Source organism: Choloepus didactylus, chromosome 5 (assembly GCF_015220235.1).
Source record: "Choloepus didactylus isolate mChoDid1 chromosome 5, mChoDid1.pri, whole genome shotgun sequence".
Taxonomy (NCBI): domain Eukaryota; kingdom Metazoa; phylum Chordata; class Mammalia; order Pilosa; family Megalonychidae; genus Choloepus; species Choloepus didactylus.
The window spans coordinates 149007279-149033330 of record NC_051311.1 but is presented as its reverse complement, the minus strand read 5'-3'; the positions used below and the strand labels follow the sequence as shown (position 1 = coordinate 149033330).

Here is a 26052-nt window from a genome sequence, read left to right as displayed (position 1 = left end):
CCAGCTCTGCCACTTACTCTGTGATCTTAGCCAAGTAACTAAATCTCCCTGTGCATTTCTGGCAAATGAGATATGCATGTAAAGTTCTTGGAACACTGACTGGCACACAATAACATCTCAATAAGAGCTAACTATTATTCTTATTGGGTGGAATGGGTTTGGATGCATGTGAGGTGAAAATCAAGGATCTAGGAAGATACGGTCAAAAAAGTGGTCAGGGCTGGAAGTGGTTTAGGGAGTAGATATATAGAAGAGTAATAGTTGATTTACTGAAGTTGGAGAGACTATAGAATGGAGAAGAGAATCTGGGATAAAACTGTGGGGAGTGCCTAGTTTCTGGAGAGGAAAAAGAAGCAGCAGCAAATTAAGTAAATATAAGAGAGAAGAAAACAAGGAGAAAAAGGTTAGGGGCAAGAAAGCCAAGCCACTCAAGAAGAATGGTCAGCAAAATCACTCACAAAAGGCAAATGTGGATGAACACTTCCATGTCTTCTACAAGGAAGGTTTAAGTAGTGTGGGAGCTACAATGAGAAGGAGGGAGTGAGAAGAAGTGAACAGGTGATGATAATGAAAAATAGCAAATGCATATGCATTTTTTTCTATATGCCAGACACTGTGCTTCATTCCTTATATGATTTTTTTTAATCCTCACAACAGCCATCTGAGGCGGCCACTTTTATCACCTTCATTTTACCAATCAAGAAAGTGAAGCATAGAGAGACTAAGGTATAAACACTATAAAAGATAGTGGGCCTGGTATTTATTTAAAGTCTTGTATTCTGTTATTACAGCCCTCTTTCTTAACCCCTTAGCAATATTTCCTTGAGGATGTAGGAGAAACCAGTGACAGAGCATAGCCCCATTAAAAAGACAAATCTGAGAGACAAAATTCTTGGAAATCAGCTTCTTAAAAAATATTTTAATATTTTGGCTGTGAAAAAAAATCACTGGTGGCCTAGAATTTCATCAGCATTCTAACTAAATTATCCTGGTTTGCATATTTCTAATAATAACTCAAGACACAGAACAGATAGATGTTCTAACTTCCCAAGGGATATCTGGGGAGTTTCTCAGTATTTTCAATCCCTTTTTAAACACAAGTAATTCAGGCACAAAGACATCAAAAGAACTATACAGTGAACTATGTAGAAGGAACCTCAGGAATTAAGTGCTGGGCTTTGGATTCTAAGGTTAATATAATATCTGTCATTTCACTGTGTTTTAGTTTGCTAAAGCTGACAGAATGGAATATACCGGAAATGGGTTGGCTTTTATAATGGGGATTTATTAACTTTTAAGCTTAGAGTTTTGAGGCTGTGAAAATGCCCAAATCAAGGCATCAACAGCACAATACTTTCTCCCCTATGACCAGCTACAGTGATCCTCAGCTCCTCTGTCACATGGTGACATCTGCTGGTCTCTCCCTTCTCTCCCAAGTTTCGTTGCTTCCAGCTTCTGACTTCAGTGGCTTTCTCTCTGTTTACCCGGTTTCTCTCTGTTTTCCGTATGTCCTCTCTCAGCTTCTCTGTCTTTTCTCTCTGAGCTTCTCTGGCTTTTTTCTGTGTCTTCTCTCTGTCTTTTATCCTCTTATAAAGGACTCCAGTAAAAGGAGTAAGACCCACACTGAATGAGGTGTGTCACATCTCAACTTAAGAGCCTTCTCACAATGGATCCACATCCACAGGAATGGATTAGCTTTAAGGACATGATCTTTTCTGGGGTACATACAGCTTCAGACTGTCACACACTGCTTTCTGGTGATGTCTGCCAAGGAATCCTTTTGGAAGTTTTAATAAGAAGATGCAAACAGATCAGTCTGGCAATAGGAAATTGTTGGGAGTCAATGGCTAGGAAAGTAAGATGGTACCAGATGGTGGAGAGTTTAAACTTGACCACACAGTAGGCAGGGAGACCATGGAGGGCGAGGGGGAGCATGATGAGAGGACTGTCAAGATCAAAATCATCAAAATATAGGGCTTCATCTAGGAATTGGAATGGCAGTAATAGGAGCAGGAAACAGAGTAAAGGCATGATGTGAAGAGGGACTGAGCTAGTGAGGAAACATGAAGGGGCAGAGAAAATTGGGAAATGGGAAACACAGGCAGAGCCAGCCTAACTCTCTGGCCATGCCCCACCTTCTTTACCCAGAGGGCCAATGACTCAGCCTTGCCCAAGCTCTGCAACAATCTTATTCAGGGGCAGTCTAAAGAGCACTAAAGGGCATCAGCCTTCTAGAACTTCTTTACCCTTGTGGTACAGGGTTTAATGATCAGGAAGCCACCTTGTGTCTGTGTTCAAACCCTCATTTGGCAGCCTAGTCCTGGTAACTGGAATTTTCTTGCTCTTCTAGGGAGAATTCTCCTTCTCCTTTTACCCACTCCCTCCTATGCCCCTTACCTCCTCTGGGATCTGTCAGTTTCCATTCATTTTACCCCCAAGACTCCACCCTTTGCCTTGAGGAATCGCCACCTCTCCCGCCCAGCTTGCCCCACCCACTGAGTGACCAGCTGAATGACTTCCCCATCCCCTATTTCCAGGCTGTTGTTCCACCCGGCTCCATCCACAGAGCACTCAGATTTTTTCCCAAGTGGATGGCATAATACATATCCAAACTTCAGTTAATACTGGATCAGTGAGAATAATGAAAGAAGTCGGCTGAAACTATATTGATGGTTTTGCTTTTGTTTTAGCCTCAGACACTTTGAATTCTAGGTGGACAAAGGGGTTCTTCAGCCAAGTGGAAAATAATCACTTTTAGGAGAGACAAACACATGAATATTACCCAGAACAGTAAAAGGAGCTAAGGAATAATAGGCTTTAATTTCGCCTCCCGAAGGAGAGCTCAATCCCTGGAGAACATGTCATGCTTCTTGTCCACCACAAGGATAAGGACAAATGCCCTGAAACATGCACTCGGAGCATTAGTTGTGTTTCTTTTCCATGTTACTCTACTGTGATAGATCAAACATGAAGTTCTTTTCAGATTTCACAAATTTTGAACTCTTGTGAGAGGAAAAAAATAAAGGCTTCCATATAGCTTAAAAAGAATAAATAAAACCATTGATTTATGTGGGGTGTGTGTGTGTGAAATCCTGACATTCAAGCATCAGTGTGGCTTAGTTTCAGTTCAGATACTAACCAGACTTTCTGTCAGGTTGTTTTTGGAATCACAAAGCTAAACTTGCAACAGCTGAGCAATCCCCATTTACCTTCAGACATTATCCCTGGTATTTGCATACTATTTTGAGATACTATTTCCTATTTTATAACATTACAGAATTCTAATTTGAGACTTGAAAATCACTATTGTGCATGACAGTCATTCAACTAAATGAAGCAATACTTTTTTTATTGATCCAGTCTAAAATCTTCCCTCATTTTTTGTTTTTATTTTTTTTAGAGAAATTGTAAGTTTACTGAAAAATCAAGCAAAAACTACAGAGTTCCCATATACTCCCTTCACACATACACACACACACACACACACACACACAAGTTTTCCCTATTATTAACACTTTGCGTTAGTGTGATAACTTTGTTATGAGTAATGAAAGCATATTATTATAATTGTGCTATTAGAGTCCATAGTTTACATTAGAGTTCCCTTTTTGTGTTGTACAGTCCTATGATTTTTTAAAAACTGTTTTTCTAGTAACATATATACAACCTAAAATTTCCCCTTGAAACCACATTCAAATATATAATTCAGTGTTGTTAATTACATTCACAATGTATTTTGCAATGATGTTAATTACACTCACCATCTATTACCAAAACTTTTCCATCATCCCAAACAGAAATTCTGTACCAATCAAGCAATGACTCCCCATTTCTCCCATATAAACTGTGCTTGTATTCCTTTTTCCACAGCTTGTTATGTAGGAAAGCAATGCTTATTTCATTAAAATTATATATATAAATTATATATGTGTGTGTATATATGTATATACACATATATATACATATGTAAATATATGTATATATCTGTATATGTGTATATCTGTATATATATGTGTATGTGTATATGCATGTGTGTATATATATTATATATATACATACACACATGCATATACATACTCCATTATTATGTTTAAAGTTTAGCTGGAAAATCAAGAATAAAATTAAACATCAAGTATTCAAATATTACTATTTGCTTTACACCTATACACAGAAATATAAAACAATTACTTAATTTTCCTTCTGCATAATTTTGAGATCCAACTAGAGCAGATACTAAATTCAAGCCATTGTTTTCCAACCACTAAAATAATCTCTTTACCTACTATATTTTATTATTTATTAACTTCGTCAATTTATGAGTGCACGTGAAGCTGCCAATTAACATGTGACTCTGTGGTCCTTTGTATTTAAAAGTTTTTAAACATGATTTGAATAATCCATTTCCCAGACTATAGAGTCAAAAATTATTCACACTTTGCGTGCATAAAACATTGCCAAAGTGAGTAGTAACACAATCTTTTCACTCCCAGTAATATTTTAAAGAACATGTTTTAAAGGTTGGCAAAGTGTTAGAACAGATTTATTTTCACCAGTAAACAAAAATAATTTTAAAACATTTTTTATGAAGCCCTTCAAAAATGATACAGTGTCTGTAATATAAGTTGTCCTTCTGTCATGTTTCTTTAGTTATGTCTTGTTGTATTTGATCCACATACAACTTAACATCTAGTCAATGTAAACTTCTGAAACACAATGCTGTATCCCCATTTTCTTTGTCTTTTAAGGTCTGTTAAATAGGACCCTTCCATTTCCTCCTTCATATTTTAAAATTCTACATTAAGATGTGCTAAAAATAAACATTCACGGGATAGCATGGTGGTGGCTGCTTAAATTAAATATGTTATGGAATATGAATAAGAAACCATAGCCGAGGAAGCTCCTCTCCTTTAGACATCAATATGAAAATGGAAAATGACAATTTTCAAAGATAGCCTCATTTACATATTCTGAAATGAAACTGGGAGTACAACACAAAAAAAGTTCCCAGACAAGGAATGTTGAGAGGGAACTAAATGGAGCAAAGAGAACTCATGGCTTCAAAACCACTTGAGAAGAGCATCCTATGGAGATATGAATTATGAGAGTGACAATCACAAAAAGGCAATCATTCAAAAGCAATTATTGAGACCTCACTACATGCCAGGAGGCATCTCTAGAAAGACCTGAGTTGTTTGGGAAATGAGGGGGAAAAAGGAGGGAGTAAGATGGTGAGTATGAATATGTTTGATTTGACTACAAAGAACCAAAAACCTGTGTGGCCTCAAGCAACTCTTCAAGTCTTCAACTATTCTAAGATGATTAATGGCCAATTTCACTAGAAAGTAAGAGAAAGAGAGAGGAAGAGAGGTAAAGAGAAAGAGGGAAGAGGAAGGAAAGAAAAGAAAAGAAGCATTTTACACCAGCCTGGGCTGAAAATACAAAAGCCCAGAGCATTATTCTACCCAATCCCCTTTAGATTCTCAATCTGACAATGACTCCAATTAGACACCTAACAACCATTTCCTGCAAAAATGGCCTGAAAAGAATTGCCTAATAAAGGGTCCTGGAAAGACCTGTTCCTCTGGCCTCATGTTTTCATGTGAATGGACTTCTCCCCCAGTGAGGGAAAATTCCATATCCTTTGGTGAGGGACGAGAGTGCAATTTGATCTTACCCCCTTTTGCCCCACTCCCAGTAGGGAGTGACCCAAACTTCCTCCCAAGATCAAAATGTAGAGACAAGAGAATGTATACCTAAAGCCACATTTTTCAATGAGCTTTGCTGGTAATAAAGCCAAAATAAACTCAGGAATTAAAGAGGGTCTTATTTATTGCCCCTTAAAACCCCAATAGAATAAAAGAAATGAGTCCATGAGGCTCCCATTTATTTTTATTAATTTATTTTTGTTAATGTTTGATTGTGATTTTTTTTTCCTAAACGTAAATAATACCATGGTCATGGACATAATCTATTGGCCCATAAACATAATTTGGATCAGGTTATCCCTTAGACCGTGGTGTGGTAGCAACTTAATGTGCTGACTTAACCAGATAACCAGGAGGCAGCATGGTCCTTCCCTTTCCACATTTCCTTTAAACCTCTATTTCTAATATAGATTTGGTCCCAGTGGAAGGAAAGAAAACCAGCAAAAAATATTGAAGGGAGTGTTTGTTTGGAAAGAAAAAAAAAACAGGAAAAGAAATATTGAAGGAAACAAGGTGTGAATAGATGAGAAAACCTTCAAAGAACTTAATGCATGAAATCTTCAACTCACCTCCCTGTGTACTTTTTGGGGTTCTAGCACACACCTCACTTTTACTCCCCTCTCAACATGCTCAACCCAATTTCCCACACTGCTGGACTCAGACTGAGCCCATTCTTTTGAACAATGACCACTTCTCCTCCCTTCGAGGCAGAGTGGTCATTGAGAGGAGGGAGGTGTGGAAGAGGTGGCTGCACAAGATGGAAATTGGTGCAGAGAGAGATGTCACAGTCAGCTCACCTTTCCATCTCTTATACAAGTAGAAGATCCCGTTACCACCCACTTCGCTTTCTTTTTGGTATTAATAAGATAATGTGGGTGAGAGGAATGAGCAGACACACACCCTAAAGGAAATGTAAGACATGACTTTTCACATTCTCTTAAATACTTTAACAGTATACCTTTTTGTCTACCTTATCAAAACTCTAAGTTAGTAGAATTCAAGGGCTAAGTCTGATTAGTTTTGATTCAACCCTTCGCCTGCCTGCATTATTTAACCTATGAATCATGGTTGAAAGATTGGTCTGACAACATGAAATATAGAAAACAAGAACTTAACTGATGTTAATTACCATGAATTTCTTCTGCTCTCTTTTTCATAATCTAGATATACTAACTGAATCATGTATTCGAAACATATATCTCTGTCAATTATTTTAATAAATAACATTGTGGTCCATGAAAGAAAATAAGCTATGCTTTCAGTTCAACCGAGTAGGTGGCTTGGAACAAAAATAGAGATTTTTAAAGCAATAATGTATCTGCTTGCTTGAGAACAGGTTCCTTATGCTGTTATCTCTTATTCCTACTTCATTGTTACTAAATACAGAACTGTGATCTACATTGCTATACTAATTGAGTATTCATTATAAATGATAAATATCACTTCTTATGACATAAAGCTACTCTTGCTTTTCACTTTACACTTTCTCTTAGGAGACACTATTGATAAGTTCTTTTGGTAAAACAAACCCCATTTGAAACATTCTGGAATTTTTTTTGAAAACAGAGGCTTAAACTATTTTGAGATCATTAGAGGTTAAATAAATACCTAATTTGTCTACATGGTGTGCATGTGTGTGTGTTTTAACTAATTTGACTGCCCCATTTTCATTCTTACTCTAAGTTCTTTAGTCCTTGGAAATCTAGATACAAGTTTGCTTATAAATGAAAAAAAAAAGGTTTCAAAATCAAAACAAGTTTAGTTCCTGAATTGAATATCAACATTTTACACAAAGTATGATTGTCTTGGATTTGAGCAATAGTGGTATCCTGTGTTCCCAGAAACCTTTTGAATATTACTCCAGACACCTTTTATATTAGCAACATTAGAAATACACTAAGAAATATACCTAAGGATGTGTAAAAGCTCACTCTGTTAAATAAAGATCCAAAACAGAGAAAATGAATACAGGACAGATCTACTTTTCAGATCCTTGAATACCATCTGCTGAAATGAACAGAAATGTTCAAATTTGGGGTTCTTATAACCCAGCCAAATTTCCATAAAATCTCTTATTTTTCCCAAATTCTAACCTTGGACATAGCATCCCCACAATCATCACTTCTGCCTACCATTCAACCAGCATCTTGTCAAATCTGGCTGCAAGATTAAGTTTCCCGATTCAGAATTCAATATTGTAACCCCAAGGATATAAGATCCAAGCTGGAACATTCTGTTTTTTAAAAAAATGGATAAAATTGTTTCAGCCCAGAGACCGCAGCTTGCCCTGACCATAATGATGAATCATCAGGACTGACACTAAGTGAAATGAGTTTGATGTTCTTGGCTTTATTCGTGCACATTAAACAGCATTTTACATTTGTCCCAACTCTCAACCTTTCCTCAAAAGGTTGAAACAGTCTTGTCTGCTAGTATTATTCAAGGCTTACAAAATTAACTAGCCCTGTTGAAAGCAAGTTTGGCCTGTTACAGCCTAGTGTCCTATGCCCAGCCCCGTTCATGCCCATGCCGGGCCTTCAATTTTAAAGGAATAGAACAGAAAACCTAAGGAATAGCTACTTTTCCCCCCATTCCTTCAATAGTAACTAAGGCTTCTGGTTTTCGTGTTTCTGTGCTGGTGCAATATATAAAGATTTGCCTGTCTCAGAAGTACCTTTTTTTTTTTTTAAATATTTGTACACCAATGTTTATGACAACATTTTCCACAATAGCCAAAAGGTAAAAGCAACCCAACTGTCAATTAACAGATGAATAAACAAACTGTGGTGTGTACATACAGTGGAATATTATTCAGCTGTAGAAAGGAATGAAGTTCTGATACATGCGACAACATGGTGAACCTTGAAGACATCATGTTGAGATAAATAAGTCATGCACAAAAGGAGAAATATTGTATAATCCAACTTATATGAAATACCTAGAATGTGTAAATTCATCAAGAGAGAAAGTAGAGTAGATGTCACCATGGACTGGGGGGAATGGGTTGGAGTCATTGCTTAATGGCTACAGAATTTCTGTTTGGGGTGATGAAAAAAGGTTTTAGCAATGGTTGGTGGTGATGGTAGCATCAAACTGAGAATGTAATTAATACCACTTAATTTTGCACCAAAAAGTGGTTAAAATGGGAAATTTCTGTGTAGTATGTTGTCACAAGAAAAACTTTTTAGAAGTTAAAAAAAATAGCAAAAAATATCTGTATGAAAGCCTCAATGAAAACTAAGATATCTGTAAATAATGCAATTAGTTATTTTAAAGAAAAGTTTGCTGAATTCTGATTGATACTAAAAACATCACATTAAGCCCCAGAACAATCTATTAAAATAAGGCTGTTATCTCATAGCACACAAGGACTAGTTAAACTCTTGTAAACAACTCTCTGAGATAAAAACTGTTACTTAATGTTTAAATCTGCAGGACATGCACAAAAGAATAAATCTTTTTTTTTTTTTCTGTAGGCTTTGTTTTTTAATTTGATTTTTTTCTCCTAAAGTATTGTTCCATTGCTTATTTATGTGATCTAAAATTGCCAGATAAGGTGAAGTTGACAAAGTAACTTAGAAATCCTAACTAAAGAAGCAAGTGCAATGGTGAGTTTTCTGCTACCATTTTGTTTTGTTTTGCTTAAGATCTCATCTCTCTTTTGAGTGCCCTTTCTTGCCTGGGCAGTCCACAGGGATTCACTTTTCACTTATTACTCATCAAACTGACTTTGGATTACAGTGGAAAAGAGAGGAAAAGCTGACTGAGAAATGACAGTGAAAGAAGAGAGCAAAATGCCAAAGTAATGCATTTTACTAACTTTGTCCTTTTCATTATACATGTGAACACATTTATTTGCATCTTTGACCTTAGTAGGGGAGAAGGAAAATAGGTGAAATTTAGAATATACTTTTGATCCTCAATTTTTTCCCCTGGACTAACAGTTTGAGAAAAAAAAAAAAAATGCTGCTGAATAGAACAGGACTGAAGTTCCCCCAGAATCAGTACCAAGTATCAACAGCTCATCGCTGTCTTTTGAAGAAAGAGCTCTTCCTATCACATTGTTTTCAAAGCTAGTGATCAAACAAAAAGCTATCTTCCTAAGTCCAGTCAACTTGAAAAATAGTGTTTTAAAGCCTAGACAGTTGCCTTTAATATAAATAATCAGATGTAATTTTCAAATATTTCAATGTAACTTAAATGCAATCAATGGTTTTATATTTAGGAGATGTCACAATAATATCATCATTTTCAGCTGCAGTAAATTATAAAGAAAATAACACAAGTGCATAGCAAATCAGAAAGAAATTTATTGAATAAAAAGTAAGAAATTTTAGCACAAATGGCTCACATGTTAAAATTGAAAAGAACAAGAGAAAAATGGAAAGAAAAATGAATCCTTACTGAAATGTAAATATAGTCTCCTACTCACAATCCATTCTTTAATCTGAGTTTCAGAAGAAATGTGTAAAAAGTAAAACTGGTACAAATCTTGTTTACAGTTATGGACCATCTCAAGACAATATGGCTCAACAGAGAAATCTGCATTGCTCCCAAAAGATGTTTGACTCAGTAATTTACTTTACTGAACACATATTTGCATCTACCAAAAAAAAAAAAAAAAAAAGAAGAAGAAGAAGAAGAAGAATTTAAATGCAGGATTAAGATTATATTTAGAGCAGCTTTCATCTCCCAAGAAAAGATCTGGCCATAAAATATAAAATGATTTAAAGTTTGTGTAATTTGGATTTTCTTTTCGTGTTCAAATTATGGTCAATATTTCTCTTTTGTGCTTTTGTGCACATTGTTTCTTCAAGTCTTATTCTTTTACATCCGCATTTTATTTCACAATTTTACTGTCTACTTTATCAGGGGTTAGAAGAAAGCAACAGCTTAAACAAGGTCACAATGCAATTGAAAAGTAGAGTTTTTCTATATTTACGTGCATGTTAATTAAATTCTAACTTTGGCAAAAAAAAAAAAAGGGAAAGAAGAAAAGAGAAAGCTTTGAACTGTTGCCAACAATGCAGTTTACATAGCAAAGGAAAGGTCAACAAAGAAATGTCACCTTTCACTGACCTACAGAGCAAGCAGTGCAGATTTTCCATATAGGAAACTTATTACATTCAAACTTTCTTCCCAAGCAGACATACTTTAAGTGTTGCAGCAACCTCTTTGCATATACTAGAGTTATGAATCCATAAGCTTTAAATTCAGAAGCATTAAAAATGATAACAAATAGTACTTAGAAAGAGTTTTATTAATTGCCCTCAGAAATAGAAAAGAAAACTTAGTTTCAAGACCTGATTTCATGTGTTGATTGTTTAATATTTTGATAACTTTACTCTAATAGGCAAAATTAGCATCACAGTTTAGGCACTTGCTCAGGTAACATACTAAACTTCAATTTTAAAACATTCTAAACGTAAGAAAAATTGAGTATATTACATAAAAAACAAAAGCCATCCAATATTTTACTAATTAAATGTGGAGTATTAAGTAGTTAAAGTCAATGAGAAATACATAGTAAAAGTTCAATTTTGGTGAGTCCAGCACTTACCAAAGTAATCCTATCACCATTTTATATCTAGAAAGAATAATTGCTAATTAATTTGTATTTTTCTAGTGTGCGATTTGCCTCTAACATCCTAAAAAGGTGTTCTCATTTAAATTCAAGCAATAGTAATTTCACACCTCCCAAATACCAGTTTGTTGAAGCAGAGTGTCAGTTTCAAAATATTGTGCATTCAGACCCACAAAAATGATTTTTATTGGAGTAAATGAGAGTTAGGCTAGGCATGAGTAAAACAGTAAAATTAGCCCCAACATTTAATTTTTATATAGAGAGCAGGAAAATGAGTCTAAATGGACTGAGGACAATCTGCATCCATGTTATTTACACACTGCAGGGCTCCCTCTCCATAGGTGACTACCATATATATCTGAGCCTGAGTGTTCCAGGTAAACAGGTTACTCTTAACGTGACATTCAATTCTCTGTGGAACAAGGGAGGATATAAACAAACCCACATATAAAGCTAATTATTTTGATAATAGAACAACTAAATATTTTTGTGATTTGAAATCTGCATAAGAGAAAACATGCATTGGGATATATAGTTAAGCCAGTTTATCTGTGCCCCTATTGAGCCACTGGCACACAGACTAACCTCTCTCAGACACCTGCACTAGCCTTCTAATGTACAATCTTAGGACATTTGAAATTGCTTAAATACACCTTGAGGAAAAAAGACCCATTTTACCAGTAAGGAAAATTGCAAAAGCTTTTAATGGTATTTCTAACACTATTAAACATGTTTTCTTCACTTCTCTACTAGTACTTTAGCAATAGCAACTGAAAATGCACCCATAAACACTTTCATTCAACTGTCTTTCCTATTCCTACAACCTCTTAGTTATGCTTGATAAATATTTTTATGTAATATGCTTCATCTTATTGTTTTTATTAACAACCAACTTAATACCCTCTGTTCTGTAATATTTGCACAAGCCAGTAGGCAAACATGTACAGCCTGCCCGACCCTCAGGCTTGCACATCAAGATGGCAGGCTGGCCAGGGGTCCTCTGGGGACAGCAGTGCCAGAAGGAGGACTGGACACGGTGACCTGTCTGCATGAGACGAAGGGGGAAAAAAATAAAAAACAACCAGGAGGTCTGTAATGCTGATGAACTAATCTGTCACTCATAAGCTCAGGTCTGCAAAAAAGACAAGATGCAGTAAACATTTAATGGACATGAGAGGTGGAAACGCAAGTCTTCGGATTTAAAGGATGTTCAAACCCATGGTTCAGAACCTGCTTAGTTTCAGTTGATTTGAATTGATGGAATCCATGCTACGGCTCAATTTGGGTTAGGAAGCTTGCTATAGACAACTGCTATCAAAAATCAGGGTTTGGTTTCCAAAGCCTGGATGAATGAACAAAGTTTCTTGATCCTGAGGTAGTAGGCAGGGAGTTCGTTCCTCCCATTACCAGACCGCTTAATTGTTGCTTGGGGAAGGGAAAATCCTGGGGGAAAGGCAAAGATGAGCAATATCTGCTCCATGGAGCCAGATCACTCTCCCAAGCTGGGGCATGGCCAGCAACACAGTGAAGCCTACTCCTCTCCTCCAATGGAAGCAACTGTGGATATTTGATTCTGGAAGTGAATGAAAAACCTAAAGATCATTTTTCATGGGAATCTTTCAGTACTCTGAATGGGAAAATCATTGAAAACCACTTACTCCTCTAACACAAAAGCCACCACTTAGAACAGGATAAAAAGGACAAAAACAACTATAATTCCAATATGTATTTGAGAAGGGACACACAAATATTTGCATTATCAAATGAGACTGCTCACACCTGCTGAGTAGGTACAAGATGATGTTGAAATCAAGAGCTAAAATAACAAACTGTCTCTTTCTGGTTATGGGAGGCTGGTGAAGCAAATATATATACATATATTTTTCAAGTTATTTTCCTGATTGTTAGAAGTGGTCATTTGAGTAAATATTCTTATCTGTGCTGCAACAATTCAAATGAATTCGTTTCAAATATATATATATATATATATATATATATATACCATCTTTCTTTTTTATATCTATAAATTTGGGTTCAATTTAGATTTTCTGACTTTTATAATACACATATGGGGCAAAATGCTATTTTTTTTCCTTTTTAAATATTTAGTGTTTCAATTTCAAATTTCAAATTAGGATTTTAGTTTGTACATTTTTAATAGAGAAATTTGCACAACCTTCGGAGCAATTACTTTTATAATTACTAGCTTGACAATAAGTACCTGAGTTTTTTAACAAATAATTTATGAGAAATAAAATCTTCAGAGAATATATGGCTATTTTGATACAACTATTTACAAAGTATTCATAACAAGTTAATAACATATATATAGCTCCTTACTTAGAGTAAAATAGCACTATGCAATAATAACAACCAATTTAATATCCTGAGAAATTAGTTTTGTCTGATATCTATGAAGGCTATACCCAATCTTTTTTAAAACTATGTCCATACCTTTTTAAAGTATACACCTTTGCTATTGACTTCCAATAAATATTACTGAATAACAAAGTACAAGCATCTAGCCTTCTTTTCCCATCTGAGGGAAATATATACAAAAGGAAAACCTATTTCTTATCTGGAAGCAAAATACAATTATTTTGCACAGTATTAAGTACTATAACCATCACACATGGAAGAGAGAACATGCTTGCAACCTAAGAAAGTTTTATTAAAAAGGACAAGACAGTTATCAGGAGCTCAAGTTTTATTTTTACATGAAAAGGTGATCTATTTTTAAAGATATTTATTTAATTCCATATCCCACAATTACTTTAGCTATATTTCATATACTTGTCCATCAGAGAGCAATTGACAATGAAACACGTATTAACAGCATACAATATCCGTCTACATATTTTCTCCTGACCAATACAAACCACACTTCACTTTTTCATGCCTGTATAACAAAAAGCAACTTGTAAGTTTTAAAAAAATATATTTTTCTGCTGAAGCAAATATCTACTGCTTTTAAAAATAGTGTGAACCAGTAGTAAACATGGTATTATGTATCTGACATTTTCCATCTAAAAATACATTACGAAGCATGCTGGTTTTAATAAGCCATGTGCTTTCAGAACCTTGAAATGCTTTGCTGTAATTTTCTTGAAAAAACAGAGTGAGATGGTATATATTCCACCATGACATTAACATAGAGCAAACAAATTTTATGCCAGCACCTTACCAGCTTGTCTTGATTGGAAAGTACACCAAAAACAAACAAACAAACAAAAAAAACTTTTAGGAGTTTATAAATATTCGTAAGCATATTCTGATTTATGAGTTAACAGTTCTTAAGGAAGCACAGATGACTTAGAAAAATTCTGCTCAAAAATACATTACTAAAAGAAAAATCTCATATATTGCTTTTTTCCCTCACCCCACCCCCCTCATAGTCAGAAAAAATAACCCTCCCTCTGCAGCAGGATACTATCATTCCTCTCACCCCTTCAGTTATTGGAAGGCAAATGAAAATACAATGATCCTTTCTTCTTCTGCGGGGAACATTTAAATACAAACGGAAACTACGGACTCAACAGAAAGCACTTAAACAGAAAGAGCAAGACTCACTGACCCATTTGGAAGACAAAGACGACAGAACAGGAAAGCTCTAAAAATCAGCTTGTGGGGCCTCTGAGAGATATTCTTCTGGCATTTCATCACAGCAGCCCCAGACCAGTTCACCTCCCTGGATGCAGAGAGCAGGAACTAAATAGAGCTGTTTATTAAAGCTGGTGTGCTGGAGTGCTTTAGGAAGCGCCAGCAGACCCCCTGGACCTTTCAGATTGTGGCAGTGTTTAATTTGCAGCCTGCCCTTCTGCAGCAGGCACGACCACCTACTACATTACCAGACTCAATCACACGTCGTCCGGGTTAGAAGTAAAGGCACGTATATTGATATATTTTCTATATGGAGAGAGACAGTGCAAGATGAATACAGTCCATCTAAAAATATTGAACAGCATTAGAAAAATTTTAACTACTGCCCAGGAAACCTAACACTTTGGTCTCTTCTCACACTTTTTTTCTTTCGGAGCTCACCATCTAAAAAGAGAATAAATTCTTAATGCAGATATTTGAAACATTCAGACGAAATTATAAATTAGATTTGTTCTTGGATTCGCATGTGTTGTTTCAGTTTTTGTTTTTAAGCATCGCATTGAAGTTTTAAGCTGTGGTTTCCTGACCAGATTTAATGGGTGCCTTTTGCCTTTCACACTTTCAGCACTGTGCTGGCAGGTAACTGAAGATACAGATAGAAAGATGGTACTGTAAATATGAATTATGTGAATCATATGGTGAGACCCTTGTGGAAAAAAAGGGGAGTTGAGAAATGGCTGACTCCATACCTGACCAATTACAGCTTGCACGGTCCCCATGTCCTGCTGTGCTGAGAGATCCATCATATGTTGTCTTTGAGAAGCAGAATGGGGGTTTCTGGCATGCATCTGTCAATCAACTTCTGCACTCACAACCATCACCAAAAGCAAGGGGGAAAAAGTCAAGCTGCTCCACCAAATAGGATGAAACTGTCATGTGACCTCCGGCACATGCACACACACACACATTTACTACCTCCATAGAGTGTAAGAATCTTCTGTAGATATGAAATGACATTGACAAATATCCAATACCAAGTAAATAAAGTGAGACAAACGGCTATTCACCTAAGACAAAATATTGGCTGTAATCTTCCACTGAAGGTTTAACAAACCTATGAAGACTTTTCAATGCTCTGGAAACCTATGCTAAAAATAAAACAAAACAAAAACAAAAGAAGAAACAAAATTAGCTGTTTTCTGTGATTGTTGAGACTTTGAGATCTACATCATATAATTTTTAAAATTATAATTCATTACCCTACTTCTCTTAAGCTGCCCCTGATGATTTTATTTTCAGGTTCCCTATATGATCTTTGACAATATGCAGTAATCGCTGCAGTTTTATATAAAGCCACCTTTATAGAAAAGCTTGAAACGTTAACCATCACGTAACACAAATACCCTGATATTTGTTGATTGGAAATGGGTATATACAATCATTTGTGTAAACTGTGATGACCACTCAAATATAAAATATTCAAAGTGTGTAAATAGTAGTCACTAAACTTTTCATCTTCTAAAAGGTTAGGAAATGATTTACTTGCAGCTCATCTAAACTGATGTAATGTGATGACAAATATTTTAACTTTTTTTTCATTTAATTTAAGCCGGTCAATCCCACACGATTTTTGATGTACTGTGTGTCTGTTGCTGTAAGGGTGACAAGAACATAGCATACTTGTTTTTTAACCCCTTCAGGATTGACTAGCATCTGATTTCCAAAGTAACTACAGATTTTCCAAGTTGTTTTTTGAAAATCCAACACCATACATAGTATCCATTTTTGTAGCTTTTTGGAATTATTAACATTAGCATATGACTGCCTTTTTAAGGTCGTTAGTTGCTAGACTAACTTTTCAAAAATCGTTTACTAGGAAACTTTGTGTTATTAAAATGGGGATATTTTTTCAAGGTTCAAAATGACATTTAGCTTGAGAGGTGGGCATAAGGGGTAGATTATGAGAAATATTTGATACTGAATACATTGTGTATGAACTTCAATAAGAAAGAAAACAATTTTCAACATTTTTAAAGAAAGCTTTAGGGGGAAAGAATGAAGGATTGAAATCCCACAGACTTCTCATTAAGAGTTGTCCTCCAATATAAACATATTAACACAGGCACGCACACGCACATACACACACACACACTTAAATCAGCATCCCAGAATAAAAAGATGCTGGGCGCCCTCTTGGGAACTGAGCAACTAGAAAGATCCTTACAACCATCATTAAAATGCACCTTGGGCGCTGAAACCCTATCCTTCCAGACCCGCGTGGGGCACAGCAATATCCCGGTATTTCGGCAGTCAGCCCAGCCTTGGACAGTATTGTCGCATCCGTCTCCACCTCTGGCCTGGGAGGGGGAGGCCAGGGTTAAGCAAGCCGGGAAAAACGGGAGCCAACAAGGACTGAACCAAACGTGCCCGGATCCTGCGGGCCCAGAGGGGGCACTTCGTGCTCGCCTTCGTTTCCCGGCTCAGAGCAGATGCAAACCAGACGCGGAGGGTGACGGAGGCGCAGGAGGCGAGACTCCCGGCCCCGGCCCCACTGAGCGTCTCCACCACGTTTCTATGCTTCAGGCGACAGCGGCCAAGCCCGGAGCGCGCCCCGCGGCGCCGCGCTCCCGGACGCACCAGAGCCTGGCGCCCGCCGCGCGCGCGGTTTCCTGGAGGGGAGCTGCTGGCTGGTCTCGCCGCCCGGCACCCTCTTTAGAGCAATCTGGGTTTTCTACCCACCAGCGTCTTCCTGGAAGCCCAAGTCCTCCTGGGAACCTGAGCTTCCGGGGCATCTCCCCCTCATTGGGGATGGCCAGGCCCCATTCCTAGGTAGGATTGTGCTCCAGGTTGCACAGGGATCATACTGCTTGTGTACGCTCTGTTTACATGACCATCTGGCCTATGCGAATTACAATCATTATTAGCCAACACTGTTGGAGTCCTATGCCAGGCACCGTTGTCAGACACTTCACATTACATTATCTCATTAAACCCCCATCACAACTCAGTGAGGAAGTTACTAGGATTCCCATTTTACAGATGAGGTTCACAAAAAGATAACTGCCTAAGATTAACAGAGTCAGCCATGAACCTGCTCTGAATCCAAAGGTGGCGCTTCTAAAATAAAACCGGAGAGTCAGGCAACATTCAGAATAATGGCCACCACATATAAAGTTCCTACTCATTCAACAAATATTTATGGAGTTTGTACTACTTGCCAGGGACTGTATTAAAAGCTAGAGATAGAACAACACAGGCACAGTTTCTCATGGATCTTATATTCTAGTTGTTTGGACAGATACTAGTCAAATAACCCCAGAAATACAAAATTTAAGCTATGTGAAGGGCTATAGAACAAGCAACAGAGTGGTGTTAGAACCTGTGTCAAAGGAATTGACTAGTGTTGTGGGTTGGTGGGGTAGTCAGCACACCTTCCTTAATCAATTGACTTGAAATAAACTGAAATTTGAAAGATGTTAGAAGAAAAAGTGGTGGGAGGTGAAGAGAAGGGGAGTTGGAGAGAGTAAACATTATCCTCCAAAGGAAAGTGCCAACTGTGGGAAGGAGCACAGCTTATTGGAGAAGCTCAGAGAATGCCCATGTCTTGTGTGGAGCACAGACAGTAAGGGAGAGAGAGGCAGAGGCCAAGGCCTGATCATTTAGGATCTCACAAGTTATGTCAAAGATCCTCCTCCACTCTAGCCAGGAGCTCTGGGAAACCACTGAGAATATTTTAAACAGTGGAGTCTCACACTTTAGTTTCAAAAGATATCTCTGGCTATAGAATAGAAAGGTGTTTGGGGTTAAGGGTGCAAAAGTGGATTTGGCAAGACCAGTTGGTTAGAGGGAGTGGTCCCGGTGATGTAGAGAACTGGATGTATTCAAGATGAGAGGTATAATTCACAGAACTTAGTGGTTGAAACTTGAAGAAGAGAGTAGATGTCCTTCTGGTTTGTACAAAAGTGTATTCTTGGTGATGTCATACACTGAGGAACGGACTTCCAGAGGAGCATCAGGTTGGGGTTAGGGCATTGGTTATTGTAAGTTGGTGGATTTATATTCACTAAATCCTCCTGGTAATAATGATTATCCCCATTTTCCAGATGAGGAATCTGGAGGTCAGAGGGATGAAGCAACTTGCCCAAGGTCAGGCAACTTGCCCAAGGTCAGGCAGTCTCAAGGAAGTTCCATCTGAAGGCAAACTCCTGGCTCTTAACCCTGGCACTGGACAGCTTCAGAATGAATCTGGCTCTGGTCTTGTCTAGTTGATTAAAATCTTCCTACCTGGAAACCAAGTCATGAGAGATGACCAGAACTGTTTTTAGGACTCCCCATAATGAAAGTTCTCCAGATTGCATGAATTAAGACAGGTCACTTTGACATACACTTTTGGTTGGAACCCTAAGTTCCTGCCCAAATAAAATGGAGGGATGGACTCCAGGTCTAGCCTGGTAATGGCAGGGGTTGGTATAGAGATAAAAACGCAAAAGTGATTTTCAATTATTCAATTGAACAGCATTTATTTAGTATCTGTTGAGAGTTAGGCTTCCTGATAGGAGTTCTGGATAATAAAGAGACTTGAATAAGACCTGTTTCCTGACATTCAAGCATTCGTAATCTAGTGGGAGACACAAACACATATTAATGACTCAAATATAGCTTAGATTGCTTAAAAAAAAAAAAAAAGAAGCTATAAACCAAATGCAACAACGTTTGTTTAAAAGATTTATCTGTGGGGATTGTTTGATTTCAATGCTGGAAATGTTTACATTTTTTGGGCCCATAATGTACAGGCAAGGGTTAGGATCTACTACATTCTTTACCTCTGATTGGCAGCACGGCCTTGGGAAAGTGGCAACTTCTCTGAGTCATGCGTTTCTCATCTTATAACAAAGATAATAACCCCTCAAGGGTACTGTAAGGACTTGGGGAAATAATGTTTTGTGAAAGCTTATCGAGTTATACTCTGTAGGTACCCAGCAAACAGTAGTTATTTTCCCATATGGGATGACTAGAGGGAGAAAGGAAAGATGAATTCAGTGGGGTAATCGGGGAAGCTTCCATGAAGATGGTGGAAAGATTTAAGTTGTGAAGTAAACAGAAGGCAGTTCCTATTCTGGGTAAGGGGAAGAGCTAGACTAGAGCCATCTGTTGCTCTGTCAGTGGTAAGTGACAGACACTACACTTAGAGCAGTGGGAGAGGTTAGGGGATATGTCAACTAATTCCTACTCCCACTTCCAAATTAGGATTTAGGTACAGAAACTTCTTCAGTGAAGTATTTCACCATTATCATCACTTCTTCTGCTTTCCCCACTTTCTGCCAAATTGCTGTACAATCATGAATTCTCTGACACTCTAAAGCCCCCAACAGCACAGATCGACTAGACATTCTCTTTGTCTGACACTGACCATGTTGTACACAAGATGGCAGTGGTGACAGTAAGTCACCATGAATGAGACTAGAAGTGGCCCTGGCATTGCCCAAAACTCCATTCCCTACCAGCTTCCCAGGATAGGAATGTCCCTAGATTCTTAATAATTAAATCACAAAGATACAAAGAGATAAATGCAGGTCTTGAAACCCAGATAAAGTGAATGTGTTGGTCATCTCTGTCTTTTTTTTTTTTTTTCCAGTAAACACTTTGCAGTCTTTAGTGGTGCAAATAGTTAACATGGCTTCTAGAACACAAGGACCAAAAGAAGAAACATAGTGGATGGATATTTGAACAAAAGCCACCAAGAAGAACCCTCTTCTACTACACGGTATATTTTCCACTGAGACTGTCACAAAGAGTAGGGTTACTGCAATCCTATATTACCTGCCCTTTCTCTTTGGTGGCAGGGTTTGATTGTTTGTTTTATTTTATTTTCTTGTTTCTTCACTACTCTACCTTTTCACTCCAGTCCTTCTGGTCTCTAAAAGATTCATCTCACCATTCCTACCACTAGTTTCTCTTCCTTCTAGATCCCTCCCCATCCCCCATTCTTCTTAAATATCCACATGACTTTAACCTTCTTCCTAGAATATGAATCACGGTGGAGGATTCTCTCCATTCTACAGTAGGGCTCACCAGGTGGCTGCCGCAGTTCATGATTTTGGAAGTTGATGTGTGCACCAAATGGCTGGGAGACAGGAGACAACTTAATGGGAGTAAACACACACAACCAAGACTTCTCTTTGACTTCTTTTCTAAAGTTTTCAGTTTGCTCTCCTTTGAAACATTGTCTTCCCCTCTTTTTCAAGACAGTTTTTCCTAGAATTTCATTTGGTGACATCAGTCTCTGGAATGATCCACTGCCTTGTCTAATTTATTCACCCTTGCCTGCCTTTATTACATTTTTGTCTATGCTTTCAAGTTATGTAAATAATTTCTTTGGAATCATCTTTTTAACCACCAGTGGTTAGGTAAATAACTTTAGAAACAAACTTTCCTTTCACGGGACTGTGAGCAGTTAACTAATGTGTACCGTGGGGTCTTTTGTTGTTGTTTTCAGATTCCTAGAGAAGTTGAGCACAGAAAAAGTACTAAAAACAGGATGATTATTCTTAAAAGAAAAGGGGGAGGGGGTCTCTGTCACACCAAGCAGACCCAGGGGCTAGAGGTTTGGTAGGGGGCTTGGCAGTGCTGAGCTGGGCATGAAGTCCTGAGGACCTGGGACTTACAGGTTCTGCAGCATCATTTGGGGACGCTGCTTTTCTCCCAGAAACAATGACAAGATATTGTCTTTAAAATGAACAGCTGAGAAGTTCAAGAGCCTGTTCACTCTGGGCAAGAATAGGCTGTGGATATACTGATGGTTTAATGGACCTACAGTGTTATCATCTCTTCTACCAGGTAGCTGTATCTTGGGAGCCAATTGCCCCTGAATTTCCATTTACCCCTTTCATGAACAACTTTGGTTACAGTTAGGCATTTTGGCCTCCCAGAAGATATTTCTTCTGCTTGAACATCCTTGGGAAAAAAAACATTGAAATGATCCTGTACTTTCTGCAGTTTGGGTGCCTGAGTCTAAGTGCTAACACATGACCTCTCGTGAAAATTCTCCACAGGTGTACAAATATATATTCTGTTTCCTTACAGCAACAGTACACTAGGGGGATTTTTTTCCTCTATTTCATGGCTATAGCTCCACATGCCTGAAAAAGCAAAACACCGCTGTCCTTTTTTTCCTTCCTATCGATAGGTTCACAGCACAACTTAGTTTTACCATTATAAGGACAAATGTTTTTTAATGGATGTTTGCATAGAACAAGATTCATTAAGAGAACGTCACAACTCAAGCTCTAACAAAATGTAATAGAAATCTAATCTATCCTGATTTTCTATCTAATAATGATAATAGTATAATAATAATAAATAATAACGGTAGTAATAATAGAAAATACATGAGAATGATTCTGTTTTGGTTTCCCAGCTGCTAAAACAAATGTCATGCAATGGGTTGGCTTAAACAATGAGAATTTATTGGCTCACAGTTTTGAGGTAGGAGAAGTCCAAAGTTAAGGCATCAGCAAGGTGATACTTTCTCCCCAGTGACGGTAGCATTCTGGGGCTGTCTGGCAGCAATCCTTCGCCGTGGCTTTTCTGTTAAAAGGCAAAGAACATGGCAGTGTCTTCTTTCTCCTTCAGTTTCCATTGACTTCTGGCTCCTTCCCATGCCATTTTCTCTCCGAATTTCATTTTGCTTTTAAAGGACACCAGGCTTCAAACTGAACCCAACCTGATTCAGTTGGGTCACACGTTAACTGAAGTAATATCTTCAAGAGATCCCCTTTACAATTGGTCGATATACACCACAAAGTGGACCAAGAACAAGGACAGGTCCAAACTGGGGTGCAGAATTCAATCCACCGAAGGTTGTCAAGTGATTCACAAAATGTGAGAATTAGATTAAGTTTAGCTTTCACACAGGGTGGGGGCAGCTCAAGAGACTGGCAGAGGGTCAAGAAGCCAAGCTATAATCAGTGGCCAGTCCTCCTGTTTATCTGCCCACTGTGGAGACTCGGGGGTGGGGGTGGGGGGGTTAGATGTTCCTTAAACAGCTTCATAAGTTGTTACCAAACTAGCTCAGACTGGCTCTGCAGTTCAAGAACAAAGGAAAGAGGGGTGGAGACTTGTTTCAAATGTTCCAGGTTTGCACAAGAGACTTTTTTTTTCAAATGTTTCCAATTTGGGCAGGATGCATGTTTCAAATTTGCGCCGGCTAGTTAGGCTTGTCGAATAGAATGTAACCTCTGAAGTATCCAGCCAATGAAGAAACAGGGGAGGGACTTGCGGTTAAGCGTAGGGAATAAATACTGCTGAGTCTATTGTTCTGCGCACCAACCCCCACATTTTGGTTGGGCACCCATTCTTGCAAAATCTTAAATAAATTCTTTTCTTCTCCACAATCGGGTGAGCGTTTATTCCTTTTTAGGAATAGTGCTTGTTTCTCACAAAGGTGTGATTTGAGGACCCCCAAGGGTCACCTAGACCCTTTCTGGGAGTCAAATTTAAAAAAAAATAACACCGAGATTTGCCTTTTTCATTTTCATATTCTCATGAGTGTACATTGAAGTTTTCCAGAAGCGTCAGGACAAATCATTTTATAATAGATTAAATTTAGAACCTGGTATGAGACTCCAAGTGTCTTTCTAGTGAGGAGGCAGACATTAAAGAGATTTGCAAAAAGGATTCAACTACTGATACATGCTACAACATGGATGAATCTCAAAATAATTGCCCTGAGTGAAAGAAATCAAACAAGAAAAGAATACACACTCTGTGTTTCCATTAATATAAAATTCCGAGAAATGCAAACTGACATATAGTGACAGAAAGCAGATCAATTGTTACCTGGGGATGGGATGGCATGCAGGGTGGGGATGGGGTGTGTTATAGTTTGCTAATGCTCCCAGAATGCAAAACACCAGAAATGTATTGGCTTTTATCAAGGGGGTTTATTTGGATACAAAGTTACAGTCTTAAGGCCACAAAGTGTCCAGGGTAAGGGGGTACCTTCACTGGAGAATGGCCAATGGTGACCGAAAACCTCTGTTACTGGGAAGACACATGGCTGGCGTCTGCTCCAGAGTTCTGGTTTCAAAATGGCTTTTTCCCAGGACGTTCCTCTCTAGGCTTCAGCTTCTCTCCAAAATGTCACTCTCAGTTTCTCTGGGGGTGTTTGTCCTCTCTTAAGCTTCTCCAGAGCAAAAGTCTGCTTTCAAAGGCGGTCTCCAAATTGTCTTTGTAAGCTGCAGCTCCTCTCTCAGCTTCTGTGCATTCTTCAAAGTGTCCTTCTTGGCTGTAGCAAGTTCTCTCCTTCTGTCTGAGCTTATATAGTGCTCCAGTAAACTAATCAAGGCCCTCCCTGAATGGTGGGGCCACATCTCCATGGAAATTATCTAATCAGAGTTATTACCTACAGTTGAGTAGGGTGAAATTCCATGGAAGCAACCTAATCCAAAACTTCCAACTTAATTCCCACTAATATGTCTGCCCCCACAAGATTGCATCAAAGAACATGGCTTTTTCTGGGGGACATAATATATACAAACCGGTACAACATGGCAAAGAGGGATTACCAAGGGTCACAAGGAAACTTTCAGAGCTGATGGATATGTTCACTATCTTGATGGTGGTGATGGTTTCATGGGTGTATACATATGTCAAAACTTTTCAAATTCTACTCTTTAAGTATGGCAGTTTGTTGTGTATCAGTTATATCTCAATAAAGCTGTTGGAAAAAAAACTCAAAAACTTCTTCAACCCTACAGTATTAGGGTCATATTTGGGGACTTCTACTTTAATAAATAATTGCAAATTATTATTTAATCAAAACTAATTCTTAAATATCTATTATGTGCTAGATATCATGTTAGCTGGTGGACATACGCTGTGCTGAACATAAAATGCATAAAAGAACGTGGTCCCTGCTTTCAACCAGCTTACAGACTGAGGGTGAAAACAGGCATTAAACAAATAAACCTGGAAGTAAGTATCTAACTTAGTATCCATGATAAATACTATGAAGAAAATAGGCTTTTCTCTTGTAAATTTTGAAAATAACATTATGTTTTATAAAAATAATTAGCACAATTAGGTAGAATCATTCCAAGGTTAAAAAGATTCATGCTCTCCACCAGCTCTTCAGCAGCATAAATTCCCCAGGTGGGGATTCCTGATTTGGGTGAAACTTTAAGTAGACTTTTTTTCTTCAAATAGGTTTTCCAGGCTATTAAAATCCCTGAGTTATTGCATATTTAAAAATGTTTTTTTTTTCCTGCTGCCTTACATATAAATAAATTTCTGGTTGTGTGATGTATATTGGATTACATTATGTTTTCTTCAGCTTTATGGACATTTCCCAAGGGTCTCCCAGCATTTAATGTTTCAGAGGAAAGTCTTTTGTAGGTGACCTGCTTCATGTACCTAAATATTTCAAAAGTTTTAGTGTTTATTCTTGAAGTTTGGTGAAGTTTAGTTTGTCCTCTTTTGTTTCTTTTTATTAGGAGAAATTCCAGATATACACAAGAAATTCCAAAAATGCAGGTAGAGAGGACAACAAACTCCAGTGTAACTTCCAGCCAGCCTCAGCTACCACCTATGTTGCCACACTTGTATCATTTCTTACCTCCTCTCTGCCTTTTTGGCCAGAGAGTAAAGCAAATCTTAACATCGTTTTCTTTTAATACAATATTACAATATAAATTTGCAATGTTACAATATAAATTTCAAAAAATAAGAATAAAGGACATTTCTTGCATGACCGCAAGGCCATTACAAGAATTAATATTTTTAATATAATCTAATAGTCAATATTCTAATATTCAGTCCTTATTTAAACTTCATGAATTGTCAAAAAAATGCCTATTTACTATTGGTTTATTTGAATTAAGATCCAAATAAGGTTAATTGGTTGTATTTCCTTATATCTCTTAAGTTTCTTATACATCTCTTGTTATAAAACATCCACTTTTCCATGCAATTAAATGTTGAAGAAATCGAGTCCATTTCATGTTCTGAATTTTGCTGATTGCTTTCTCCTGGTATGATTCACAGTCTCCTGTATTTCCTGGAGACTGGGAGTTAGATCTACAGACTTGATTATATGCAGGTTCAAATTTCATCATGGGTGATACTGTAGTTTCACATTGCATTATAGTAGCAGGCCCTGAAAGC

At 37.6% G+C, this 26052-nt stretch overlaps 1 protein-coding gene across 1 annotated transcript in view; it reads right to left on the bottom strand.

Moving 5' to 3' along the window:
• The window catches only part of POU6F2 (POU class 6 homeobox 2), a 510083-nt gene extending 494346 nt beyond the window's left edge, over window positions 1-15737 (bottom strand). The window contains exon 1 of the mRNA XM_037837121.1: window positions 15639-15737. Coding sequence (XP_037693049.1) covers window positions 15639-15737 — 99 coding nt within the window. The remainder of the gene's footprint in view (window positions 1-15638) is intronic.
• Between the last annotated feature and the right edge of the window lie 10315 nt (window positions 15738-26052).